Source organism: Lepisma saccharinum, chromosome 22 (genome assembly GCF_977018435.1).
Source record: "Lepisma saccharinum chromosome 22, izLepSacc3.1, whole genome shotgun sequence".
Lineage (NCBI taxonomy): Eukaryota > Metazoa > Arthropoda > Insecta > Zygentoma > Lepismatidae > Lepisma > Lepisma saccharinum.
In genome coordinates, this window is record NC_139250.1 from 4,757,506 (window position 1) to 4,782,798 (window position 25,293).

The 25,293-nt window shown below is 40.8% G+C and overlaps 1 protein-coding gene across 5 annotated transcripts in view; it reads left to right on the forward strand.

The window, feature by feature from the left end:
- The window catches only part of LOC146004568 (putative Na(+)/H(+) antiporter nhx-9), a 334,088-nt gene that overhangs the window by 252,137 nt on the left and 56,658 nt on the right, over nucleotides 1-25,293 (forward strand). For all 5 annotated transcript variants that reach the window (XM_083143438.1, XM_083143439.1, XM_083143440.1 and 2 more), the window contains exon 2: nucleotides 24,041-24,304. In XM_083143438.1, coding sequence (XP_082999564.1) covers nucleotides 24,041-24,304 — 264 coding nt within the window. The remainder of the gene's footprint in view (nucleotides 1-24,040; nucleotides 24,305-25,293) is intronic.

Genomic DNA, 25,293 nt, shown 5'->3' on the forward strand with positions numbered 1-25,293 from the left:
ACAAACGCGGGTCATTTTAAAAGGGAGGGTTGCATTTATCACTGAAGATTTTCTCAATTTCGGGGGGGGGGGGCTGTGGCCCTTTCAGCCCCCCTATGAGTACGCCAGTGTGTTCTGAGGTCGAATTCCGGCCTGGGTATTATTTGTGAGTGTCCCTTCATCAATTTCATCATATCTTCACTCATCCTCATCTTCGCACTTAGCCAAAAGTGGCAGAAAAGCGAAGTAAAATAAACAAATCAATCAATGAATTTCCGTGATAAGTATAGGTGTTTCTCCTCGTGCCAAGGAATGAATTAATTAATAGATTAAAATTTCTGGATGCGTCTTCACATATTACCATTTTGCACCCTTAGTATACGAGGAAATATCCCCTTACCTAATATTTTTACCTTAAAGTTAAAAGATGGGTAGCCCTTTGAGAAAGGTTAGAAGTGCAAGATTATAAAGGGGCGTGCACAGGTCATACACAACGCATTATAAAGTTAAGGGGACACTAGAAAACTTCCTCACACAGTGGAAGAGACTCGCTTCTCTCAGAGCTAAGAGCATTTGATAAAACACTGTCATGCTCTCCTAGCATGGATGATAAACAGCTGGGGAGATTTGAAAAGTCTGTCTGAGGAAAACAAAATCAGTACATTCGATAAGAATGTGCCGAAGAGTAAGTTTCGTACAGAAGTGGCAAGCGACATGCGGCACATGTGAGATGAAAATAAGCAGTGGAATGTAGGGTAGCTTAATCTACTTCTCCCTTCCCCTATCTCCTCCATATCTTCTCTCTGCCTTCTTTCCTATCCTCTGTTTCCATTCTCCTCCCCCTCATTGTCTCCCTCTGTGTGTTGTGCTTGTCCTCTCCGTATCTGTAGCGTGATGATAACGCCATTGTCTTGTAATGAGTGCCGGGTTCCATACCCGTGGATACACACTGCACGGTGGTTCGGTTCCCACTTCACACTGTAAGCTCTGTCGATGTGAATTCTCTTTCTCACTAGGCCTTTCCCTCTTTCTCTTTGACTCAGTGTCCGTTCTCCTATTTGTCTGACTCAGTTCCCTCTCTCTTTTTCTCTCTCTCTGCGTGTGCGAGTGTTCTTTTCTACCCTTCTCTCTTTGCCTTCATCTCTTCTTTTCACTCTCTTTCTCACTTACTCCTTTCCTCCCCCTCCCCCCGTCTCACTTTGTATCAGACTCCTCTTGTATTTATGTCTCTTATCCACTTGCTTTAGTCCTTGCCTCTTCTGCTATCTGCCTGAATCACTTCCCTGCATGTGTTTTCTCCCCCCTCTCTCTTTCTGCCTCAATCTTTTATTTTCCCTTGTTCCGCAACACTCCACCCTTACCGTGCCGCTTCTGGCAGGAAGACCCAAATAAACAACTAAATAGGCTCGTTAGTCCTGGGTTCCCATCCCGTTCCTCACCAGAGCACTCGGAACCAAAGAATCAATCACAGGCAAGAACTTACTGAATTACTGTTGCAGGGTGATGGCTGAAAACTCGCAGAAATGAGCTTTATACATTTATTTACAATTCAACAAAACAAGGCTGGGATTCTTCCAATAATTCTCTAATTTACAATTTACATTCCTCTAACTTGAACCCCACGGCAGAATTGCCAAGTGGAAGCTAGGAACTAATTGCAACTGAAATGAATCCAACTGCCCCTGTAGCAAAAAAAAATGTGAGAAATCCGATTTTGAATAGTACCACTCTCTGACCTGTAGATTCGCCGCCATCTTGAAAAAATGGCGTCCTAAATTCACCTTAAAAAGTAAAAAAATTAATATCTCGAAAACGGTGCATTGTACACAAAACGTGAAGATAACCAAAACGAAAGAGCAGAACATTTGCTAAATTATGGTTTTTGTTTGATGGAGCTATCATAAACCTTAATTGAATTACAAAGTTTCCAACATTTTCTTTAATTTTTAGCATTAGCGTAAAAGCTGGTTTCCGACACAAATAACAGCAAATATGTTAGCCTCGTTACTACAGGGGCAATTGGTTTCAGTGCTGTTGCAGTTAATTCACCAGACATCATTATCTTTCCTCGACTATTATTTCTCATTGCTCTTTCTCTATTTCTCGTTTCTTCTCTCTCCCTCTGTGTGGGATGTTGCAGGTGCCTGGTAGGGTGTTACTGCTGCAATACGGAATGTGGGAGGGGAGAGCATGCAATGCAGTTCTCCAAGCGACGCGAAATGCCGCAGAAACAGCCTTCCTGCTGAAGAATGTGGAAACGTCGCTTGCAAAATGTTGCTGGGAGAAGTGGAAAGTCGCGAAGGACGATCGATTCCGTTCGAGTTATTTTTTTTTTCCTTTCGTTACGCTCAGGTTGTAGACCTCCGCTTTCTTATCAGCGTGTTTCATCAACTTTTCATCCAGAGCGTCGCCTCCGTGTAGGCGAGGGTGGGCTCTACACTCCCCCCCCCCCCCGAAGCAATCTTAGTCTCCTCACCAGCCCAACCAAATACCATGCATGAGAAACTTTCAGTCATTGAGAGTAGAAGAAAAATCACACGGAGGGCAAGGAGGGAAAGAGGTAGGAGGAAGAAGGAAAAGTATATTCAAAAGTAAAGGTAGATAGAAATGAAAATAGAAGCGAGAAAGTTAGTTTTTTAGTTACTTTTTAAAGTAACTGTAACTCAGTAACTTTTTGAATTAAGTAACTTTCAGAACACTGCAAGAGACCCAAATGTAGAGATAATGAGAAGGAGGAGACAGAATTGGAGAAGGCAGATAGAGATGAAGAGCGGTAGAAAGTGAGATAGATAGAGAGAGAGAGAGAGAGAGAGAGAGAGAGAGAGAGAGAGAGATGAAGATAGAGACCAGTGGCGTATATTGAGTCCAATATCTGGGCTATGTCACATGGTCCTAGGCTATTAATAGAAATAAGTTTACCAACTCCTAAGAAATCAGGTTGCCAACTCATAAGAAATCAGGTTGCCAACTCATTTCAAATCAGGTTGCCAACTCATAGAAAATCAGGTTGCCAACTAATAGAAAATCAGGTTGCCAACTCATAAGAGATCAGGTTGCCAACTCATAGGAAATCAGGTTGCCAACTCATAGGAAATCAGGTTGCCAACTCATAAGAGATCAAGTTGCCAACTCATAGGAAATCAGGTTGCCAACTCATAGGAAATCAAGTTGCCAACTCATAGGAAATCAGGTTGCCAACTCATAGGAAATCAGGTTACCAACTCGTAAGAAATCAGGTTGTCAACTCCCGTATCACCATCATCATCTCACTGATATGAATAACTTTATTTACAATTTCTGATCGATTTTTCTCCTGTATTTTTTTTCTCTAGGCTCCAGGCTTCGCAGATAGCGAAGAATATACGCTCCTGATAGAGACAGAGAAAAGGGCTGAAGTATAGACAGTGAAAGAAAGAAAACTACATTAGAGATAAAAGTGAGAAGAGGAAAGAAAGAAATCTAGAAATAGAGAAACTTGAAAGAACAGACTGAAATATAAAGAAAGATGGGAAGAAGAAAGGAAACATTTGCTCAGATGTAAAAGGGGAGAGAAAAGGAAGAAGGAAAGACAGGGAGAAGAAGGAAATAAGAAACTGAGAAAGAATGAAGAGTGAAATATACAGAGAGGAAGAAGAAAAGAGATAGAAAGATTCGATCTGAAGGGAAAAGGTGAGGGAAATGAAGATATAGAACACAACAAAGGAGGAAAAGAAAAGGTAAGAACAGAGAAGGGACTGGAGTAAATATATAGAGAGAGATGGAGAAGCAAACAATGGGAGAGTGAAAAAAGAGAACCTTAGCAACTTAGTCCATCTGAATACTCGTATATTCCGTCCATCCTTGACTCACCCCCCCCCCCCCCAAAGGGAAGTTTCCTGGCGGCGCCACCGAAAGACGGGCGTCTCCATCCGCGGAAATGGTTCTCTTCTCCAACTCAGGAATGTTGACATCCTCCATCCCCCCCCCCTTCCCTTACCTCCGGGACTTCCTCAACTGGAAATTGGTTGCGAGGATCGATCTAGCGTCGTCTCCATCTCTCTCTTCCCAGCCACGAAGGAACCTCGAGCTCAGTATCAGACGAGGTTGGCTTTATCTTCATTTGTTATGGATCTCGTAATTAAATTAATTTCCCGCGCATCTCCCGTGGGGACCGAGAAGGGGGGACGAGACGCGCCCTAACGAGCTCGCGAGGAGATCTCGAGCTGACGGAGCTTCCAGGTGTCTTTGTTTTCCTTCTCGACCCATCTTTCATCCTGTCTCCCCCCTCTCATCCTCACAATATTGTTTCTCTAGTGCGTGGATCATCAAGTATCCCGCCCTTCTCAGCTTTGGCGTTTCTGACACCGTGGTAGATCCTTTTTTCCTTTTTGTTTGCAGAAGCTTCGTCCTTGTCCTACGGTGTCGAATCAACACTGCACTGTAAAAAATCTTTGTATTTAAGTATTTATTGCTCATCTCATGTGCGAGCCATCGGCTGTGCGCACTACATCTATTCGTATTACACAACTATGATTTTTCTTACACACTACACTTTCCATTATATTTCGTATAGGTGTAAAATAGCAGTTCTGGTTGGCGTACTCTAAGCATGGCATAGAGAAGAGATGAGTCTTACCCGTGTCGCGAACCCCAGTGGTTAGCACAGCGCGCTACGACGCCAGGGGTCTTGGTTTCCAATCCCGATCTGGGCATGGGTGATCTTTGTGACTGTTCCATTGTATCATCACTCATCATATTGTTGCGATTATCCAAAAGTGGCAGAAAGCCAAGTGAAACAAATCAATCAATCAAAGCTATTGTACCAACTGAACGAAGATCAACATTATAGGATAGAATATTTTCGTGAACTCCAAAAATTATTTCCAAAGTTGGACGAACATCGTTTCATATGTTATCTAATATTTGCCAATATATACGCATTCAATTCGCAAGCACGTGTCTAGCGAAAGTTCTAGTTTAAAAATATCCGCGAACTCCAGATACGCCTCTGCTTTTACGCATCAATACAGGCTTTGTAAACCAGTAACTGAACTTCCATCAAGGCTTTTGCCCCCCCCCTCCCATAATCGCCTTTGGGAAATAACCACCTTTATTGCTTTTGTGATGTGTGTATGCAAATACCGTCCACCTCAAAATTGCTGACGAAACACCCTGTACCCGTTTTTAAATCAGCATGCATTTTCACCGTTGAAGAAACCGTACACGTACAGATGCTATCGCTCCCGAAATGGCGTCATTACATCGCAAAGTGTTTTGTTAATGCTGCGAAATCGACAGACGCGATCGAGACGATGACCGGTGCTTATCCGTGTCATCTTCGCCGTGACTGAATTATTAAACGTTGCGCCTTTTTTTTCTTTCTTTCCCGAAGCACGGTATTGTGGGTGTAGAAGGTTCCGCGTCCACCGTGTAATTTCTCGACGGCTACCAACCCGTTCATTAACCGGCATCGACTGCGTTCGCTGCCACGGCGTGCGACCCACTGACCTGATTTCCCTGCCACTTCCCACCGAAATCTCAAGCAGGGTTGCCAGGTTACAGCATAAATATATCATGAAAATTTAGTTTGAGTTTTTGTTTTGAGTCTACTTTATGCACTTATAGGTTAATCGGTATTGGACCTACGAACCACTATGTGCCTCCACTGGGTATCCAACCCGGGATCCCTCGATTACAAGGCGACGACATTACCACTACTCCATCGGGAAAGCACGTGAAAATTTAGATCATTAGATTGATCGCAAAACGCTAAATTAAATAACACTGTTAGACGAAGAAGAGGCGAAGAAAAAAAAGAATATATATATATAAAGGTTTTAAAGAGAGGAGGTTGTACAGTGAACCATGGCGTGAAGTTGGGGTTCACACATTCTCGACTTTGGCTGAAGACAATGTGATCAGCGTCACCCTCCAGTCAGTCACCTTTACTCCAGGTACTCTTTAATTAGAGCCTGAGTGAGCCCCAGAGACGTTTTATTCAGGGATCCACGAGAGAATACTCATACTCGCGGGTGTGTGTAAAATGCAGTCCAGAAGGGAGTTGGCAATTGAGTGTCTTTGGAAAGGGTTACCCACTCATGGCCATATTTAGAGGAGGGTATTTTAGCCCCCCGCCCTCCCGACATTTCTGGCACGTTGAATTAATGGAAGTTCAGAAACCAGAATTTGTAATTCATTTTCAAAAACCTTTTTTTCCGAGCTTAGCAAAAATGCAACAGGGAGACAATGCTAGGACGATCGGGATAGAATTTTCCGACATTCGAATTCCTGAAACTTGAGCGAAAACCAGTCCAGAGGCCCCCACCCCCCACCCCCCCACGGAACTGGCATCGTTTATTGGAAGTTACTAAACAGCAAGACGTTCGTTATGTTTTATTGTTAATAACAGAAATAATGTTCATCTAGTTAGTATTAAAACAGAATAATTTAAATTAAAAAATGCGTCAAGATCGAAAAATTGAGGTTCCAATACAAGAACCAGGTTACGTTTTTTTCTTTTTTATATATTCTATCATTTATTCCAAAGAATAACTGGTTCCACAGTTTTCAAAATTTTAAAAAAAATGTTTTATGTGACTGGTCAAACAACATAAACTTTATGACGAAAATTTCCCTCTAACTTTTAAATCTTTTTCTTGAAGGTATCTAAAATGTAATGACAAAATATAATAACAATGAATTTCAGTACACACTGTATGAAACGTAAAAATAACAATAAAAGAACACTTGTGCTGTATTTTCCGAATCCCAAGATGAGTATTCTCTGTTGGGACCCTGAAATAAACTTCTCTGGGGCTCACTCAGGCTCTAATCAAAAAGTACCTGGAGTAAAGGTGACTGGAGGGTGACGCTGATCCTCAAGGATATAACAACAGCAATAATAATAATACATTTTGGAATAAATTGTTTATTATTGTTATTACTTCTATTATTCAAATGACTGGCGACGCCCGTGGGAATAATTATGAGTGAACCCTCCCCCTCGATTTTTTTTTCTGGCTACGGCCCAAGAATTTCCTTTTTTCGTCAGTCATCATTGTCGTGGTGTTCTAGAAAAGAACCTACGGAAAACCAATAAAACCCCTTGCAATATGAACAGCAGTGTTGCAGAACGTGACACTTCACTAAAATATTATCAAAGTATTGAAAGTTAGTGTAAAATCAATGTGCTTTGCAACCCTGAACCCGTCGTCTGCACTCCGCCGGCACTTTCACTTTCCCTGTTCCACCTGTGCGCGTGCGCGAGAGACTAGAGTAACCTGCGATGGAATCGTGGCAGCTGTTGCCTCTTTGGCTGTTGCATGCGAAGCAGAGGCTGAGAATTAAGATTGTTCCACCTGATTTCTGGAACTCTTCAGGAAGTTGATTATAAATTGCGGTAAAACTTCGATAACGTCCCAACGGATTTCTTCATTTTTACACAAGAAACTACTTACCGAAATGAGTTTCTGTAGTATTTAGAAGTTCTTGTTGGTATTTTCTTTCATCAAGAAAAACCGATGTTGTCCGTATATGCTAGATTGAACGAAATGAGTGCTAATGGAACCTAACCTAACCTTGTAGGCTGTAATGGTCGGATTGACCATTACTGAATTTGGTATATTGTAATAATTAATTGCTGGCCAGCTACAAGGTGTAGGGTTAAGTAATATGTTTCCATGAGTGTACTTTTACGAGTATGTTATTATTGCATGTAAGTGTATGTGCTTATTGGATTGTGCTTTACTGGATATTAGATTCCCCTGTTTTTTATCACCCCAGCGGGGGAGATGTCTTTCAAAAGACCGTTGCAGTGGAATTTTCCAACGCTACGGGGTCCACGTCCACGGACGTTTACCCCGACTATAAAAAGAGCCAGTGGGCTTTAGCAAAAAACAGTGTTTCCCCATTGATCGACGAAAGAGGAACGTCTCCTCAAGTTTAGTCCACTTATGGTGGCTAGCTGGATATAATAAAGTGGCATTTGGTGTAAGCCAACCCCTGTTGCTGTCCCAAGTCCCCTTTTGAAAAAGCTTTGAATATTTGGATATTTCCGTATTGAATAATTGATGCCCAAAAGAAAGAGTGAAGGCGTAAGGAAACGCATTTGTAATGAACGGAATATCATTTAAAACTGAGGGTAGGCCCGCAGAGATAGTTATGCTAACTCTGCGGTAAAGGAAGTGCCAATGGTGTAAGCCATAGGTGCGCAATTATGTTAATTTGGTCTATGCAAGACACACATGGAAACGTTATGTAAATATGTATATATATAACTACGTATAATAAACCAATATATCCTACTAGAAATGTCATGGTTCCAAGAACTACGGTACTGTCCATTAAAAGCCAGTTGTATATTCACTTGCTGTACATGTGTAAACGAACCAGGGACTAAAAAATATAAATTGTTATGTGAGACCCCCCCTTTCGTAATTCCGGCGCAAATATAATCTGCTCGCTTGGCACCCAGGGTGAGGTGAAAGGAGAGATTGAGGGATTAAAGCAGGAAGTAATCCAGAGGGCCGGATAAAAACGAGGGATAGGGGGGGGCGAACTTTCACAAGGCATACCTCGTCCCCGTGATGGTTCGTGGGGCTATCGTCAAGGGTTTTTGGAACTACCCGTGGGTGGTTTTTGGGGCTAACATCAATGTTTTTTGGGGATAACGTCAATGGTTTAATAATTACTCTATATGTCAAAAATTGTCCTTTTTTCGTGATAAAAGCAAAATAGCACTTTGAAGAATCTTTTGCAATGCAGAATAGGTAAGTACGAATGTTAAAAATGACGAAATGGTTGGTTGATTTAATGTTTTAAGTCCACTTTATGCACAGTAAGGCTAATCGGGACTGAACCTACAGTTAAAAGTGGAATCCGAACCACTATGTGCCTCCGCCGGGTATCGAACCAGGGACCCCTTGATGTCAAGGCGACGACGGGGAGGCCCAAAAATGACGAAATAAACGATTGGGAGGTGTTGGGACGCTATCGAAGTTTTACCCAAATTGCAAAGAAAACTCATTCTTGTTTTCATAGTCGGTAATACCGGACCCTGTGACCGAGTGGTTAGCACATCGCGCTGCTACGCCAAGGGTCCCGGGTTCGAATCCCGCTCGGGCTTGGTTGGTTGTGAATGTCCATTCATCAATTTCATCATTTCATCACTCATCCCCATCTTCGCAAATTAGCCAAGAAGCACAAAAACGCAAAGTGAAATAAACTAAATCAAGAACACTATCATAGTCGGTAAAATGAATGTAAAATGCAGGAACCAGGCCAAAGCTACCGTATTTTCATATTCTACCATTTAATTCGTAAACAATGGTTCCTAGAGTTTCCACAGTTCCAAAAATGGAATTTGTGTGTGAGAGACCACATGAACTTTATTTCATGACTGAAAATTCCCTATAATTGGAAATATTTTTATTGAACGAGATGCATAAAAGACAATAACTATAGAATGAACATGCATGCTAGTATATTAACAGTATAAAACGTTCGATTGATTCATTCATTTGGTTTATTTGACTAAGATCATTGATGAAGAAACCATGGACGTCCGCAGGATTTTTTTCCAGGGAGGGGCAAGGAAGGTATTTTTTCCAGGGGGGGGCAAACAAGTCACATTTCCCCAGAAAAGAGTGTAGTTCTCTAAAAAAAAACATTGCATAAATTAAAATTTATGGTGTTAATGAAATAATTAACACATATTATTGTGGCTAAAATGAAATTATAAGTGTGAAATACATAATTTTAAGTTGACTTTCATTTTCCAGGGGGGGAGCACGGCCCCCCTTGCCCCCCCTTCCGGACGCCCGAAACGCTCATAAAGAACACCCATGCCCAGGCCGGGATTCGAATCCAGGACCCCCTGGTATTCCGATGCGCTGTGATAACCGACAACAACAGTTGTCGGCTCTGTCTAAAAAAAAAAAAAAAAGAGATACAACAATGTTAATGTAAATAATTCATTCATTCATTCATTGTTTTCTGCCTAATTGGCAGGTTTTTCACTGCAATCTCCAGCTTTCCCTGTTCTCTGCCTTACGCTTCGTAATAGCATACGACCCAGTTAATTTAATATCATCCATAAGCTGATATCTCTTTCTTCCACGGACTTTTCTTCCTTCAACCATTCCCTCCAAGGCATCTCTTAGCAGGCAGTTCCTTCTTAGACAGTGTCCTAACCAGTTTCTTTTCCTCTTCTTGATGGTCTCCAGTATTGATCTTTTTCACCAACTCTTTTCAGTACGGCTTCGTTTCTTACCTTGTCCGTCCATTTTACACGCTCCATTTTTCGCCACATTTTTGTCCACATTTCAAAAGCTTCGAGTCGTTTCTCTTAATTTCTTCTCAATGTCCAGGTTTCTGCACCATATAGTGCTACACTCCACACAAAACATTTCACTAATCTCTTCCTTAGACCTATGTCCATGGGTCCACAAAAAAACATTTTTTCTTCTATTGAAAGCTTCTTTTGCTATTGCGATTCTCATTTTCACTTCTTGGTTGCAGCTCATGTCACTGCTTATAGTGCATCCGAGGTACTTGAAGCTATCCACTTGCTGGATTCTTTCACTGTTTGCTCTCACATTAATATTCCTTGGTTTCCGTCCTATAACCATTGCCTTTGTCTTCTTTACATTAATCTTCATTCCATACTGCTCACAGCTGCTGTTTAACTCTTCTAACATACTATTTATGGTTATTTCATCCTCAGCGAATAATGCCATGTCATCAGCAAATCTTATGCAGTTTATTCTTCTTCCTCCCAATTTGACACCTCCTGTGCCCTGGAAACAAGTTTTCACTATATCTTCTAAATAGATATTAAACAAAGTAGGCGATAGGCAGCATCCTTGTCGTACTCCTCTTCCAATTTCACAGCCTTCTGTCATTTCGTCTCCTGTTCTCACTTTAACTCGTTGATTCATGTATAAGTTGCTTAGAAGTCTTCTCTCTTTCCAATCTACACCAATTTTCTTCAGAATTTCTAAAAGTTTAACCCAATTCACTCTATCAAAGGCTTTCTCCAGGTCTACAAATACTACAAACACATCCTTTCCTTTCTCTAAATATCTTTCCCCAATGGTCCTCAGTAAACCAATTGCATCCCTTGTACCTCTTCCTTTCCTGAAACCAAACTGTTCTTCCTCTAACTCGCCACTGACCTTCGAGTATAGGCGTCTGTTCAGAATTCTTAGAAGAATTTTTGCCGAGTGAGATATCAAACTGATTGTCCTGTACTCAGAACATTTTCTGGCATTGCTTTTCTTCTGCAGAGGTACCAAAACAGTCTCCGTGAAATCTTGTGGCCAATCCCCTTTCTCATAGATTTCATTGCATAAGTGCAGTATTTCTCTTTTTCCATCTCCCAGGCATTTGATAAGTTCAACAGGAATTTCATCAGTGCCCGTTGCTTTTCCATTCCTCATTTCTTTGAGTGCTTGCTCAAATTCTTCATTCAGGATATAGTATCCTTTCTCATCATCAGGCACGTCGTCTTCATTTTCTACATTCAGACTGTCTGGGCGATTCTCTTTCTGGTAGAGCTCTTCAACGTACTTTCCCCACACATTCGATATTCCTTTTTTGTCTGTGATTTCACATCCTTCCTCGTCTTCTATCATCCACATTGTTTTCCATTTCTTCCATGTAAATAATAACAAATTGGAAATGTTTATGTAAATAATAACAAATGACAATTTACCCAGGGTTGTTAAAGATCCAAGAAGCCATAAATTCTAATGGGTTCGGTAACCTTTTTTTCTCGCACAATTTCAATTCGGTCCAAGTTGAGTTTTGTTTCATTTCAATATGGAATTTGGACCGGATTTAAATTCATCCGGAATGAAAGGTTCCCGGACCGAATTGAAATACTTTACAGATAAAAAGGTTCTTTACGGCCGGTCTATATAACCCACTTATGCTTTCTGATTTTCTCTCTCGGGCGGGAATTGAATTTATTTATATTCCTGGACCTTTAAGAACCCTGAGTTTCTAATTATTATTAGGTTATAATAATTGTCGCTTCAAATCATTATTTCTAATATTCAATATTTTTTCAATGCCCTCAATACTACAAAAAACATCTGGTGACTCCTGCATAAGGAGACTGGCGTGTGGATCCACAGCCAGTTTAATCTAGGACGTATTTCTCAGGTACAGTCACGCGCAATAAATATGGAACTCTTAGATCCTGACAATACTCGCTAGCCTGCATGGCGTTGTGTGTATGTGTTGCCTAACTCTACACTCGAGACAGCTATTGCTGTTCGGTCGTCACCTTGGAGTTAGGTAACACGCACAACGTCATGCAGGGAAGCGAGTATTTCGGGATTCAAGACTTCCATTTGTATTGCCGGTGACTGTACATTTCTGTATGTTACAATGTTACAGATTGCCCTTTTCATCTCGTCACTATTTGGTTTCGCAGGACGCCCAAATATCAACATCCCTTCTATGTAGTTCATCCTGGACTGCATTTGCAGACTAACGAGGCTTTGGCGTCCGGACTCACAGCCAGTGAGATCCTCTGGGGATTCATTTGATGGACCTCCCCGATGGCGAAGTGGTAACGTCGTCGCCTTGTAATCAACGAGTCCCGGGTTCGATGCCCGGTGGAGGCACATACTGGTTCGGATCCCATTTTAAACTGTGGGCTCAGTCCCGATTAGCCTTACTGTGCAAAAGTGGACTTAAATCAACAATTCAATTCATTCATTTTATCTTATGGCCATTCATCCTCATCGTCGTGATTATCAAAATGTGGAAGCAAGGGAAGATAAAAAAGAAAGGAAGCAACAGGATCCGATGACCTTGGACAGGGAAACAAACTGTCACACTCGCACAGACCGTCCCTCCGCGCCTCATTTGTTTGAAATCAAAACATGGCAGGGTCCCTCAACACGCGCTTGATTTATTAACTTCTGCGTCAACAGCGGGAAAATTGATGATGTGGCTGTTGTTATGGTATAGCCTCTCCCTCGGAGTTAAAAAAGCAAGAGAATATATCCAAGGGCGTGCCGGAATGCCATAGGTCAGGGACTCAGTTCAGTTCCCAGGACACGAACTGACAGAATATCGCGTAAAAACTGGAATTCAGCTGCAAAGCCAAGCTGCAATTATCTTCTCAAAATGGGAAGATTTCCAAGCACGATTCTATGGGCGGTTTTTCTTTACCTCCGCAAAGTAAAATTCTGTGCATGGTGCATGTTATGTAAACCTGAAGTTATTAAAGAGCAAATTATCTCTCTCTCTTCTCACACACACACACACACACACACTTACACATGAAAGAAAATAAAAGATCCATATGTGACCAGAGACTTAAGGGTATTAGATTGATTGATTGATTTAACTTATATTTTAGCCGACCTCCTTGGAAGCACAGAGCGCTACGACGCCAGGGGTCCCGAGTTCGTTTCCCGGCCTGTTCGTGGGTGTTCTTTTTGAGTGTCCCTTCATCAATTTCATCACTCATCCTCATCTTCGCGATTAGACAAAAGTGAAGAAAAACAAAGTAAAATATACCAAATGCATAAATCTTGGTACTATTTTTGTCGTTGGTGCGTCTTTCCCGCGATAGGATTGTTCAAAAGAGGTCGTTTTGCTGCCTGCATGCAGGCAATGGCAACACAACTCCCAACATGACAGTTGATTGCATCTGTGACGTTGCTTCCTTTCGTAAAACGGCGCGTGCTACTGTTGCAAGGAACAAGACTACCACCCAGATTATGTATTGTGCAATGTATCGAGGGAAATATCCATAAACCAACGACACGAAAAACGGTGGTAAAAAAAAAGTATTAAAAGAAAGTTTATGAATTGCCGCAAAAAAGGGAAGAAAGAAGTATACGTATATCTCTTATGGCGCCTGAGGTCCGCTTGTCTCATAGAATGAACACATTCATTCTTCAGCAGAAGCCACATAAAGGTAATTTTTCATCAGTTGAGCTCGGTAAAATGAAAAGAAAATGGAACGAATGATAGGTTTCTGAGTGGATTCAAATCTGGAGAATTTGATGGCCAGTTAAGGCTTGGAAGTACATCTCTCCTGAAGATATTCATAATGTCGTCTATGTTGTCGGTCACTGCACATACGATATTCAGTGCTAAAGCTGCTTACTACTTAAATCATTTGGTCTAATGACAACAAGTCTTTGGTTATGGTCCAAGAGCGAAATGCAGAAGAAATTCTTCTTTGAGAAATCTTGCGTACGCCACTGCAGGATGAAAGGCTGTTGGACATTTGACGCTCCCTGCAGGAAGAAACCGCTTTGATCTCCCCGCTGAATAGAAGTGACCGCAGACCCCTGGCAGACGACCGCGGATGTCTCCAGGGCAACGACAGGCTCTCACAACCACGGAAGCCACGACCAGGGTTAATCTCTTTCACCCACAGAGCAGCCTCCAAAGGTAAACACTGCATAATTACTTCCTATCTAAAGCAAGAGATGCAGTCATGGGCAGAAGTGAGTTGCGTTCAGATGAAAACCGTAAGGAAATGTGGACTTAGAATCAAATTAAGGTGCCAGCCCCTTCCTGATGGACAATCCAATGCACGCAAGAATTGTGGCAAGGCAAGAATCTCCTTTGCGATGAATTATGGCGACGATAAGCCAGCGCAAATGGGTTCTGAACCGTAAAGAACCTTTTTATCTGTAATGTGTTTCAATTCGGTCCAAGAACCCTCTTTCCGGATCAATTTAAATCCGGTCCAAGTTCCGTATTGAAATGAAACACTACACAACTTGGTCCGAATTGAAATTGTGCGAGAGAAGAAGGTTCCGGTAATGTTGTGGAATCCAATAGAATTAGAAAACAGATTGGTATAGGAGAGATTTTAAATTGTTGATTTCGCGCTACGACGCCAGGGGTCCCGGGTTCGAATCCCGGCCTGACCATGGATGTTTGTGAGTGTCCATTCATCAATTTCTATTTTACTTCACCTTTCTGCCACTTTTGACTAATCGCGAAGATGTGAATGAGTGATTATGATGGAATTTTATGAATGGACACTTGCAAAGAACACTCATGCCCAGGTCGGGATTTGAACCTGGAAGATCTGGCGTCGTAGCGCACTGTGCTAACCACTCCTTCATGCATTTTCAATTTTTTATTGGTAGCAATTTTACCTGACGCGTTGTACGTAAAACACCGCTTCAAATGAGCATTGTAGCCCCCAAACAGCAACGTTTCTGTACCTCCGGCTGCACGACGAAGCAGTTGTGGCACTTGACGCCCAAGGTTCAATATTTTCCGCTGTGGCTGTTCGCGGCTTTCCCGCACGCGGCACTGGCTGTCACATTATGTAATGAACACTGTTAAGTGTCTGCCAAAGAAGGGGGCGTTCCGATAGAAATTACTCTCGAACAGCGCTTGCAACACCTGTTGGACGACGCTTTTAATCTGACGCCCCGTGTAATACACGCTGGCAAATTGGAATTCATACGGCGCTCGGGATATTGGCGCTTCTGGTAGTATAATTAGGCGTTACATCCAGTGTTGCCACAATTTGAAAGCAATATTTCCCTTTGGCACGTTCCAGTCTAAATATTTCCGTTTTTAAAAAAATAAAAATCCACAATCATAATACAAGAAACTATTTATAATAATAATATTGATTGATTTGCTTTATTTTACTTCGCTTTTTGTGCCACTTTTAGCTAATTTGCGAAGAAGGGGATGAGTGAAATTGATGATTGGACACTCACAACCATGCCCAGGCCGGGATTCGAACCCGGGACCCCTAGCGTCATAGCGCAATGTGCTAACCTCTCCGCTAATCACTCCAATGCGCTATTATTATTATTATTATTATTGTGAAAACCAGAGGTCCCGGGTTCAATACGGCCTCCCCGATGGCGCAGTGGTAGCATCGTTGCCTTGTAATCAAGGGGTCCCGGGTTCGATACCCGGTGGAGGCACAAGTGGTTCGGATCCCACTTTAAACTGTAGGTCCAGTCCCGATTAGCCTTACTGTGCATAAAGTGGACTTAAAACACCAAACCAACAACAACCGGGTTCAATACCTGGTGGAGGCGCATTGCACAGTGGTTCGGATCCCACTTTAAACTGTAGGTTCAGTCCTAATTAGCCTTTCTGTGCATAAAGTGGAGTTTTAACAACAATTCAATCAGAGCTCCCGGGTTCGAATCGCGGCCTGGGTATGTGTGTTCTTTGTGAGTCGCTTTATCAATTTCATCATATCATCCTCATCTTCGCGATTAGTCAAAAGCGGAAGAAAGGTGAAATAATATAAATCAATCAATACCGGGGATAGAACCCGGGATCCTTGTCTACAAGTTGACAGCGTTATCACTACGCCATAGGGGAGGTCTGGTTATTATTATTATTATTATTTCCGTTGACGAATTTTGATAAGTGTAAAAAACATCAAACATTACGTAAGAGTGATATATATTCCGAAGGAAATGAAATATAAGAACTGAATAGTATAAAATGGTGATTATCACGGAAAAAATATACCGAAACCGAGAATTGTCATGATATTAACATTAAATTTTTACCAGCTGTGTCATTGCAATAATTTTTAGAACGTAGTAGGAAATTAAAGTGAATGATGTCTAAAGACATTGATCTTTCTGAGGTCGAAAAATTATGTTTTTAAATCCACTTTATACTCAGATAAGCTAAACGTGATTTTTAGAGAGTTAAAGAGTAGGATCCGAACCATTGTGGAACGTGGTTCGACCGACAATCATACCTGCGAGCGCTTGTATACAACATCTTTAAATTTGCCTTCAATTTTGACATTTTTCGCAAGATTTTTCTTAAGCCCCTATCACACGGAACTGGATTACTAGTACGAATGCCCTAGTTGGCGCTGAACTGACTTTGTAGGTTGAAATCATGGCCGCCTGTCTGACTGCTTGACTGGTTTGGAGGAATAGGACATGTTCTAATTGCTACTAGCTTTCGTTGACTGGATTCTGTGGAACAGCAAATCCGAGCAAAGTTTGGCCATGTGAAGATAATCTGTGAGTTTGCAAGGGAGCGATTTTTGTCAGTGGTTTCCGAGTGCTAGCTGTTTATGAGTCATACCATATGAAATCAACACAGTCCACAACCTGACCAACTCCGATTTTCATGAAATTTGGGGAGTTGAAACTATGCATGAAACTTAGCAACTATGAAAATTTTGTGTCTCGTGCGTCTTGTAATTGTTAAATTATTCAAGGTCAAAGTTAGCATAAATTGCTCTTTTTGAGCCCGCTTAGGTATACTATGTGCTGTAACTCCGCCCCTATTTCGCCTAAGAAACTCAAATAAAGCTTATTGTACAGGAAATTGAACAAGCTTTCCAGTGATATATAACAAGTCTACCTTTGGATAAAAATATAATTTTGTCACGTGACCTTGACTTTTGACCATGAATATCTCAAAACATGTCATCACCAAAAAATCGTGAAAAAAATATATATTTGTCATACTCTAAGACATATCAAAAAATCATTCTGGGACTGAAATGGGATCAGAAGATACAAAATAATATGTGTAACTATGTGACTGATAAAAGCCTCATTCCATGAACTATGACGAGTCAAATGTCCCTGTATGTTCATGTAATGAGGCTTTTATCAGTCACATAGTTACACATATTATTTTGTATCTTCTGATCCCATTTCAGTCCCAGAATGATTTTTTGATATGTCTTAGAGTATGACAAATATATATTTTTTTCACGATTTTTTGGTGATGACATGTTTTGAGATATTCATGGTCAAAAGTCAAGGTCACGTGACAAAATTATATTTTTATCCAAAGGTAGACTTGTTATATATCACTGGAAAGCTTGTTCAATTTCCTGTACAATAAGCTTTATTTCAGTTTCCTAGGCGAAATAGGGGCGGAGTTACAGCACATTTAGTACAGCTAAGCGGGCTCAAAAAGAGCAATTTATGCTAACTTTGACCTTGAATAATTTAACAATTACAAGACAAGGGAAACTCAAAATTTTTATGTTCCATGCATAGTTTCAACTCCCCAAATTTCATGAAAATCGGAGATGGTCAGGTTGGAAATTGCACATATCTGTGTTGATTTGGCATGGAATGACTCTTATGTTATAGTTTCTCAGTTTCTCGATAAAAAAAAGTAAGGAGATGATGTGTAGTGCATTCTTGTTCAGTTCATTAATATTTAGGTATTAATGCAAAGCGATGAGATTTGAACGTGACAAATATTATTAGCCGAAAATTAAAATCCTTATTATTACAAGTGTATCAATAAATGTTTGACTTTTGTGTGTTAGTGTGTGTGTGTGTGTGTGAATGTGAATGAATCCTGCGAATTTCATGTATGAATAATGCAAACCCAAGTTAAAAAGCTTGTTCGGTACGCATTGATTACATATTTTTTCTCGAGCCAATCTCTAGTTCATACTTTTTCTTTTTTAATAAAAGCACAAAGCAGTAATTCTCCTAAAACATTCTTCAAATTGCTCGTCCACGTCCACCTTTAAGGCGGCTTTAGGCGAAAGCATAAATGCTAGGTAAATGCTTCCAAAAATCTTAGAACAGAGAGTACTTTACAGTTTTACACCAAAGCATTTCATGGATCATTTCGGTTAGCTGCTCCAATTACAATGTATAATACATACAGCACGAAAGGCACGTCGAGTTACACCGTCTATGGTGAGTGCACGGTGTTTACAATTGGAAAAGCTAAAATATTCTTCCATACGTGTACAGTGAACGTTGTAAAGTATGTATTTAATCAGCTCCATTCTTCTCTACCTAAAACCATTTAACACGAAGCGATATTCCTCCCGGTTGAATAGTTATCGTCTTTTAAAAGTGTGAAGTGATACGTTGTTTACATCTCTCGCGGCCGCCATTGTGGGAACAAAAGACTATCGACAAGTACGGTATAACAAGTACCGTGTGAGGCGAAAACTAGCAAATGGGTAGCCAGTCCAGCGTCAACTAGAGCGTTCCTACTGAATATCCAGTTCCGTGTGATTCATTCAGGCTTTAGACGCCTAAAATTTTCCCCAATTTTTCCCTGCTTCCAGGGGAATTTCCGTTCACTTGGCAACACTGGTGGCATCTCTGTGCGCGTAGTCTCCTACAGGTTCTGAGATCTCCATGGAGCCTAGGCCTCGTGCACATAGAACGGACGTGACTTCGAAGCGGAATGGCTTCCACACAAAGGCGGCTTTTGAAGTTTTCTCTTGGTATTCCGGGACTGTACTTGCTCCTTCGGACCCTGCCGGAGCGGAGTCTCAAGAGACGCAAATTCTGCTCTTCTACGAAGTCTGTCCAAAAAGAAACTAAACCTTATTTTTTTTTCTCAATAATTTATCTGCTTGTTAGACCGCATAATCAAGTTTATCTCCTTCAAAGAACTTTATCTCTGGAAACTACTTATGATCACTTTTAGTACGCATAAAAAGTGTACACCTTTAAAAAGTGAACTAAAAGTGTTCAAAACCCGTTCGCAATTCAAATGTGTTCCAAAAGTGTGGTAGAAAAGTGTTCCCGAGAAACTATATGTACTTTTGATCACTTTTACGAAACTTCCGTTTGTGTAGCACTTTTTGAATAGTTGCAAATCACATTGAAAACCCTTTTGGTCGCAATGACACATTGTAATCAATAACTTTCTCAGTCTGAAAAAGAAAATCTGATTTCACCTTTCTTTCCGGCCATCTCATATTTTCGGAAATTGCATGCAGATTAAATCAGAATCATCCAGGAAACCACAATTTTCAGTTGAAACAATATAAATTGTAATGATGCAAGAGTTAAACTTGAAATTCCCAATATTTCTCACTAAGAGTGGGGTCAATGTAATGTTACTAAAAATTTCAGTCCAAATTTTTGCATTGCAAATCATTTCAGGCTCTCTCTTCTATATGTTTCACAGAGTATTCTTAATTAAAATTGTACACCTTGAATAAATAATATTATAATAGATCTGTATTAAACTAAAAGTTATTTCATTTGCAATCGTGGGTTTTTGATGCCATTCCTTTTGCAACATTTTTTGTAACATGTGGATATCAACTGCAATTCAAATTCTATTTCGTTCATAGATTTTTAGTTGCCAAATATAGTAATCTTCGTTGTAATACTACGTGTACCAAAAGTGTACTGACTTACTTTTTAAAAAGTGTGCAGGAAGTGTTTAGCCTATCTGTGCATAAATTGGACTTAAAGACAAACTTCCTCTGAGGAGATTTAGTAAATCAATGTCCTTTTGAAGAGGCTGTTCCAATTGAATAAAACACAACTGGTAGAAATTAGCGAACAGTCATGTGGAACCTGCCTGGACAAAATTTTCCATATCTTCAACATGCGACATGATCCTTATAATCTTTGCATTTTAATAATTTCCTGGTCTTGCGTCACGGTGCCTTCAGAGCACAGCAGTTACCGTCCAATAACTCCAAGACTAGCCCCAAGGGTGCGTTATGACTCCTCACCAAAGTATTCATCTGGATGCAGGCCGTAATTTCGCGTGGAGAAAGTCCTTGGTATCTCGTCCATCAGGGCTGACGGGAGGGTGATGGATGCGCTGATATTTCCAGTGCGCTTCGGGCTGCAGCAGATTGATGATAAGCCAGGAATCTCGTAATGAAAGCTCGGAATATAATGAGATAGTGGTCGTTCTCTTCTCAGGAAGTGTGTGTGAGATTTTCTCCAGGTCCTTCTATCAGCCCCAAAGGGCAAAGAGGTCGAGTCCAGATAAGACCGAAACACTAACTAACTCTCTAGCCTTCTTAAACCCGCAGGTTTATGGCTGTAGCAACACAGGCATCCCTATCCTGGACAAAATCAATCCAATCTTTTCCATCCTTACCGATTTCCTTTAGGTCGATCTCAATGTTATCCCTCCGTCTTCGTCTTGGCCGCGGTGGCTCGCTCAATGTCGACCTCCATGGCGGAGTGGTTAGCAGAGCTCGCTACAGCGCCAGGGGTTCCGGGTTCGAGTCCCGGGTAAGGCATGGGTATTTGTGTTCGTCCAGATGATACGAAACTGAGAAACTGTAACAATTGAAAAGTGTAAAAGTGAGAAAAAGTGTAAATGGTGGGGGATACCTCCGTGTAGGGGGTATTTCCTTTTAATAAAAAAAAAAAGTCGGTAACGCGTCTGACTACCATGCCAAAGGTCCCGGGTTCGACCCCCGGCCGGTTCAAATCCGGCAACTTTTCTAACGTTGGAAGCGGCCCCGGCGCCCACCCAGCGTCGAATGATATGGGTACCTGGGGGAAACCATGGTGGGTAAAGGCGGTCAGGGGCGTGATGCTGATCACATCACCCCCACTCACGACCGGATCAAGAAAGTGTGGGGCGTTACCCCCACACCCCCTACACGCCTTTCACAATACACGCATGATTCACAATAAATTTAAAAAAAAGAGCAGAATTTATTGTGAATCTTCGTCTGAAGAAGACCCTGTTAGAGGGTGGAAACATTATATTTTTGGTGATTATTTTTATTACAATAAATGAAGGTCAGCATTTTAATGTTTTATCAAAGAAAGTTCTTATCAATTTTGTGAAACAGCTTTTTTTTTAAAGTATATTAGGTAGTCCTAAAAACACGATTTTTTTGATTTTTTTTAAAATTTATGTATTATTTTTTTTAGTTGAGTTGCAGTAACATTCAAATGTAACTTACAGATTTTTTTTCCATTCTGGATCAAATATTCTTCGTGCAACATATTTTATGCATGTCAAAGCGTTTGATTTAAATCCACTTGTGCTCGGATAGGCTAATCGGGTCTGAACCTACAGTTTAGAACTGTAGAACAACAAATACTGGTTAAAAATATATATTTTTTGTTAACCTTTTTGTGTTAATTTGATATTTTTAATTTTGATCTTTTCTTTGTTAAAGAATTGAGCGTAAAATGACCAATTGCGCTGTATCTGAAATGTTCTCATTAAATAAGTAAACAACTATCCTATTACATCCAAAACCTTAGAGTAGAGCAGGGTTACGAAATGTTGCGCGAAAAGAACAAGTCTTCTCTATCTCGTTGCACGTTACACCTTGTTCACTCTTCTATGCACACTGATCATGTCGGAGGTCATCCTCTTTAACAATACTGCTCTGGAAGGGCATCACCTCTGAGGTCAAGACCTCATCCACAACCGTCTCTGTTACAGGTTGTTCGTGCTACGCTGCCCATGTAATAAATAATGTAATAATAGACGTGCAGAACAGGTTAGTTTCAAGTCAAGGTGGGGAAAAGATTCCTTAGAAATTGATCCGGTAAAGTCAGTCCTTGAGTTCAATTAGTCAAACCTTCTTATCTTCAGCAAAATGTTTATTTTAGTTTCATTTCTGTAATATTTAGCCTCTGGTTGTACACCGAGAGTACTAGCTGTGCCCAGTGTGATTCTTGTGTTAGCACCGTGCAAATTATGCTTTCTTGTTTGGGGGGAATGCTCGCTCAGTGACGTATTTGTGATTCCACTTCGGGATTTGGGTATGCAAATTTGTATATGTTACCAGTCAGTATACTAACTATTGCCTTGCGGTTCTAAGCACCTTAGAACATTAGTTCTACCCTATGTCATTACATCTTATGATAATACAACGTGTCCACAAAGTCCTGCTACCGTTACAGTGAAACTTAACTCCTAAACTATATGAGACAAAGACATGCTGTTTTTTGCAACGTGTTCTACAGCTCTCAAAGTTTTAATAACTAGTGGTATTTTATTATTATTATTTTAATTTTTTATTGTTTTTTTGCAGATTATGTTGTGAGCGACAATGACGACAGCACAGGAGAAGGCACAATGTGTGTGGTGGTATACTAACGGGGCGCATGTGGAAGTGTTGTAATTGTAAATAAAACTTTGAGAGCTGTAGAACACGTTTTAAAAAACGGCATGTCTTTATCTCATATAGTTTAGGAGTTAAGTTTCATTGTAACGGTAGCAGGACTTTGTTGACACGCTGTATATAAACGTAATTTACGAACAGTATATTTGCACTCTAAGAAAACCCAAAATCACACACAAAATGAATTAGCGAACTTGTAACGCCGAAAACTTTACATATTAAGTTCAAACCATCTTACTTAACCTACAAGTTTATTTTTTTTATTATTTGATTTATTTTACTTCGCTTTTTGTGCCACTTTTGGCTAATTTGCGAAGATGGGGATGAGTGATGACATGATGATGAAATTGATGAATGGACACTCACAAACATCCATGCCCAGGCCAGGATTCGTACCCAGGACCCCTGGCGTCGTAGCGCAATGTGCTAACCACTCCGCCACGGGGGCCGGCTACAAGTCTCTTGTGAACACCTTAATACGTGAAAGAATATCAGCACTATGCCATGAAAAGTCAAGTAGAAAGCAACTTGCTGGAATACGATGAACTGGGTTGTCTCGGCTAGGTGAGGTGTGTCAATTGCAGAATGATGTCCTCCTTTAATCCACAAGGCTGCATACTTTTCGGCAGGGAAATCTTTGATGACTGGACCATTAATGGACACGAATAATTTTTCAGTCGTGTTTGTTACGTACGCTTTCAATTCAATTTCTTTGCGGGGGGACATCCCTGGCAAGTATAAAAATGATTTTATTTTACTGGGAATAGATTTTTATGGGTGTGGTGGATCCCAGGCATCGCCCCGTTAATTCGCACACATTTTGCTAGACAACTGTGTTTTTGTGCCTATTTCTTTCTGTCTGTAAGAATGCATGTGTCCTAAGATACGCAGTATTCAATGTCTTCACTGGATGATATTATTAGACACCCATTGCATATCATTGTTATGCATTTCGAAGCTGATATAAGTGCAGCTGAAATTATTTAGGGAATACAATCATCAAGATCAAATCAATTTACATCTCCAGTACACAGTATCTGCATATTTTGCTTTCGAAGGACATTTTAATCACGTTTTAATTTATACTGTTCTTTGATGTTGTTTAATATAAAATATACTATGTTGTATTTTCATCAGCTTCCATTACTTATTTCTATAATTGTATGAAGTACGCGCGTGTGTGTATGTATCAACACATTACTATATTTATATTATTATTACTATTGTAACAGCATTCTTGTTTGTTTTCAGGCTTTCACATGACGCCGAAATTGAGCCACATCTTCCCGGAGTCCTGCCTTCTGATCGTCGTGGGGGTGGTGATAGGGGTCCTCCTGTCTCACACCACCAGCTTCCACGTGTCGCCCCTCACCCCCAACACGTTTTTCCTCTACATGCTGCCTCCGATCATCCTGGACGCTGGCTACTTCATGCCCAACAGACTGTTCTTCGACCACCTGGGCACCATCCTCCTCTTCGCCGTGGTCGGCACCATCTTCAACACCCTCACCATCGGTAAGTACATGGCGCTTCTCTCGACTGTCTTCTGCCTGAGCGACACACGGTACTAGCTCAGTTCTGAATTCAGGATAAGCTTTGAGAGCTTTCTTGTCCTCAAGTCAGGAAAAGAAAGAAACCGTTCTTGAAAACCATATTTCTCTCAACTACCGATCAGAATTGAAAAGCGCGCTAGATGTTGGACTTTTTATTATATTAGCTATTATTTTTAGGCACGACTACATTTATGATTGAGGGGAAATGTTTTTCTTTATTATTAATTGAAAGGTCTGCTAATTGTGATTGTTTTATATGAATTGTCCACATGTCTAAATTTCCTACTATCACATTGATATTTTTGTTCTCACAATCACATACGAACATTTTAAAAAGGAATGCTGTAATATATACGTATAAACTGTCCTTCATATAAACTTTATTTGATTTATTTTACTTCACGTTTCTGCTACTTTTGGCTAATTGCGAAGATGAGGGTATATGGTGATCAGCTGAGACAGATCAAGTGACAATCACCTACACATATGGACAACATTGAACACAAGCTCTACAGAGGATTATCTTGGCTGCAGGTCCGGATGCCAGAGCCTCGTTAGTCTGCTAAATGCAGTCCAGGGTGTAATGCGGGGAAGTAAGATTGACATTTGGGTGTTTCTACAAAAGGTCATCCAGTCATTATTAAGGGGGGCGGCTTCCGTGTCGGAGTGGTTAGCACAGCGCGCTACGACGCCAGGGGATCTCGGGTACTAATCCCGGAATGAGCATGGCTGTTCTTTGTGAGTGTTCCTTCATCAGTCCCATCATCTTGATCTTCGCGATTAACCAAAAGTGGCAGAATAGCGAATTAAAATAAACCAAATCAATCAATCAATTTTCCGCTAACGATATCGCTCCTGGTCAAAACTAGAGCTGTTGAAATAATTTGACAATAACTGCAAACTAATATTACGTATTCTTCTTTGTTTTTCTAACACACTAAGCACAAAAGC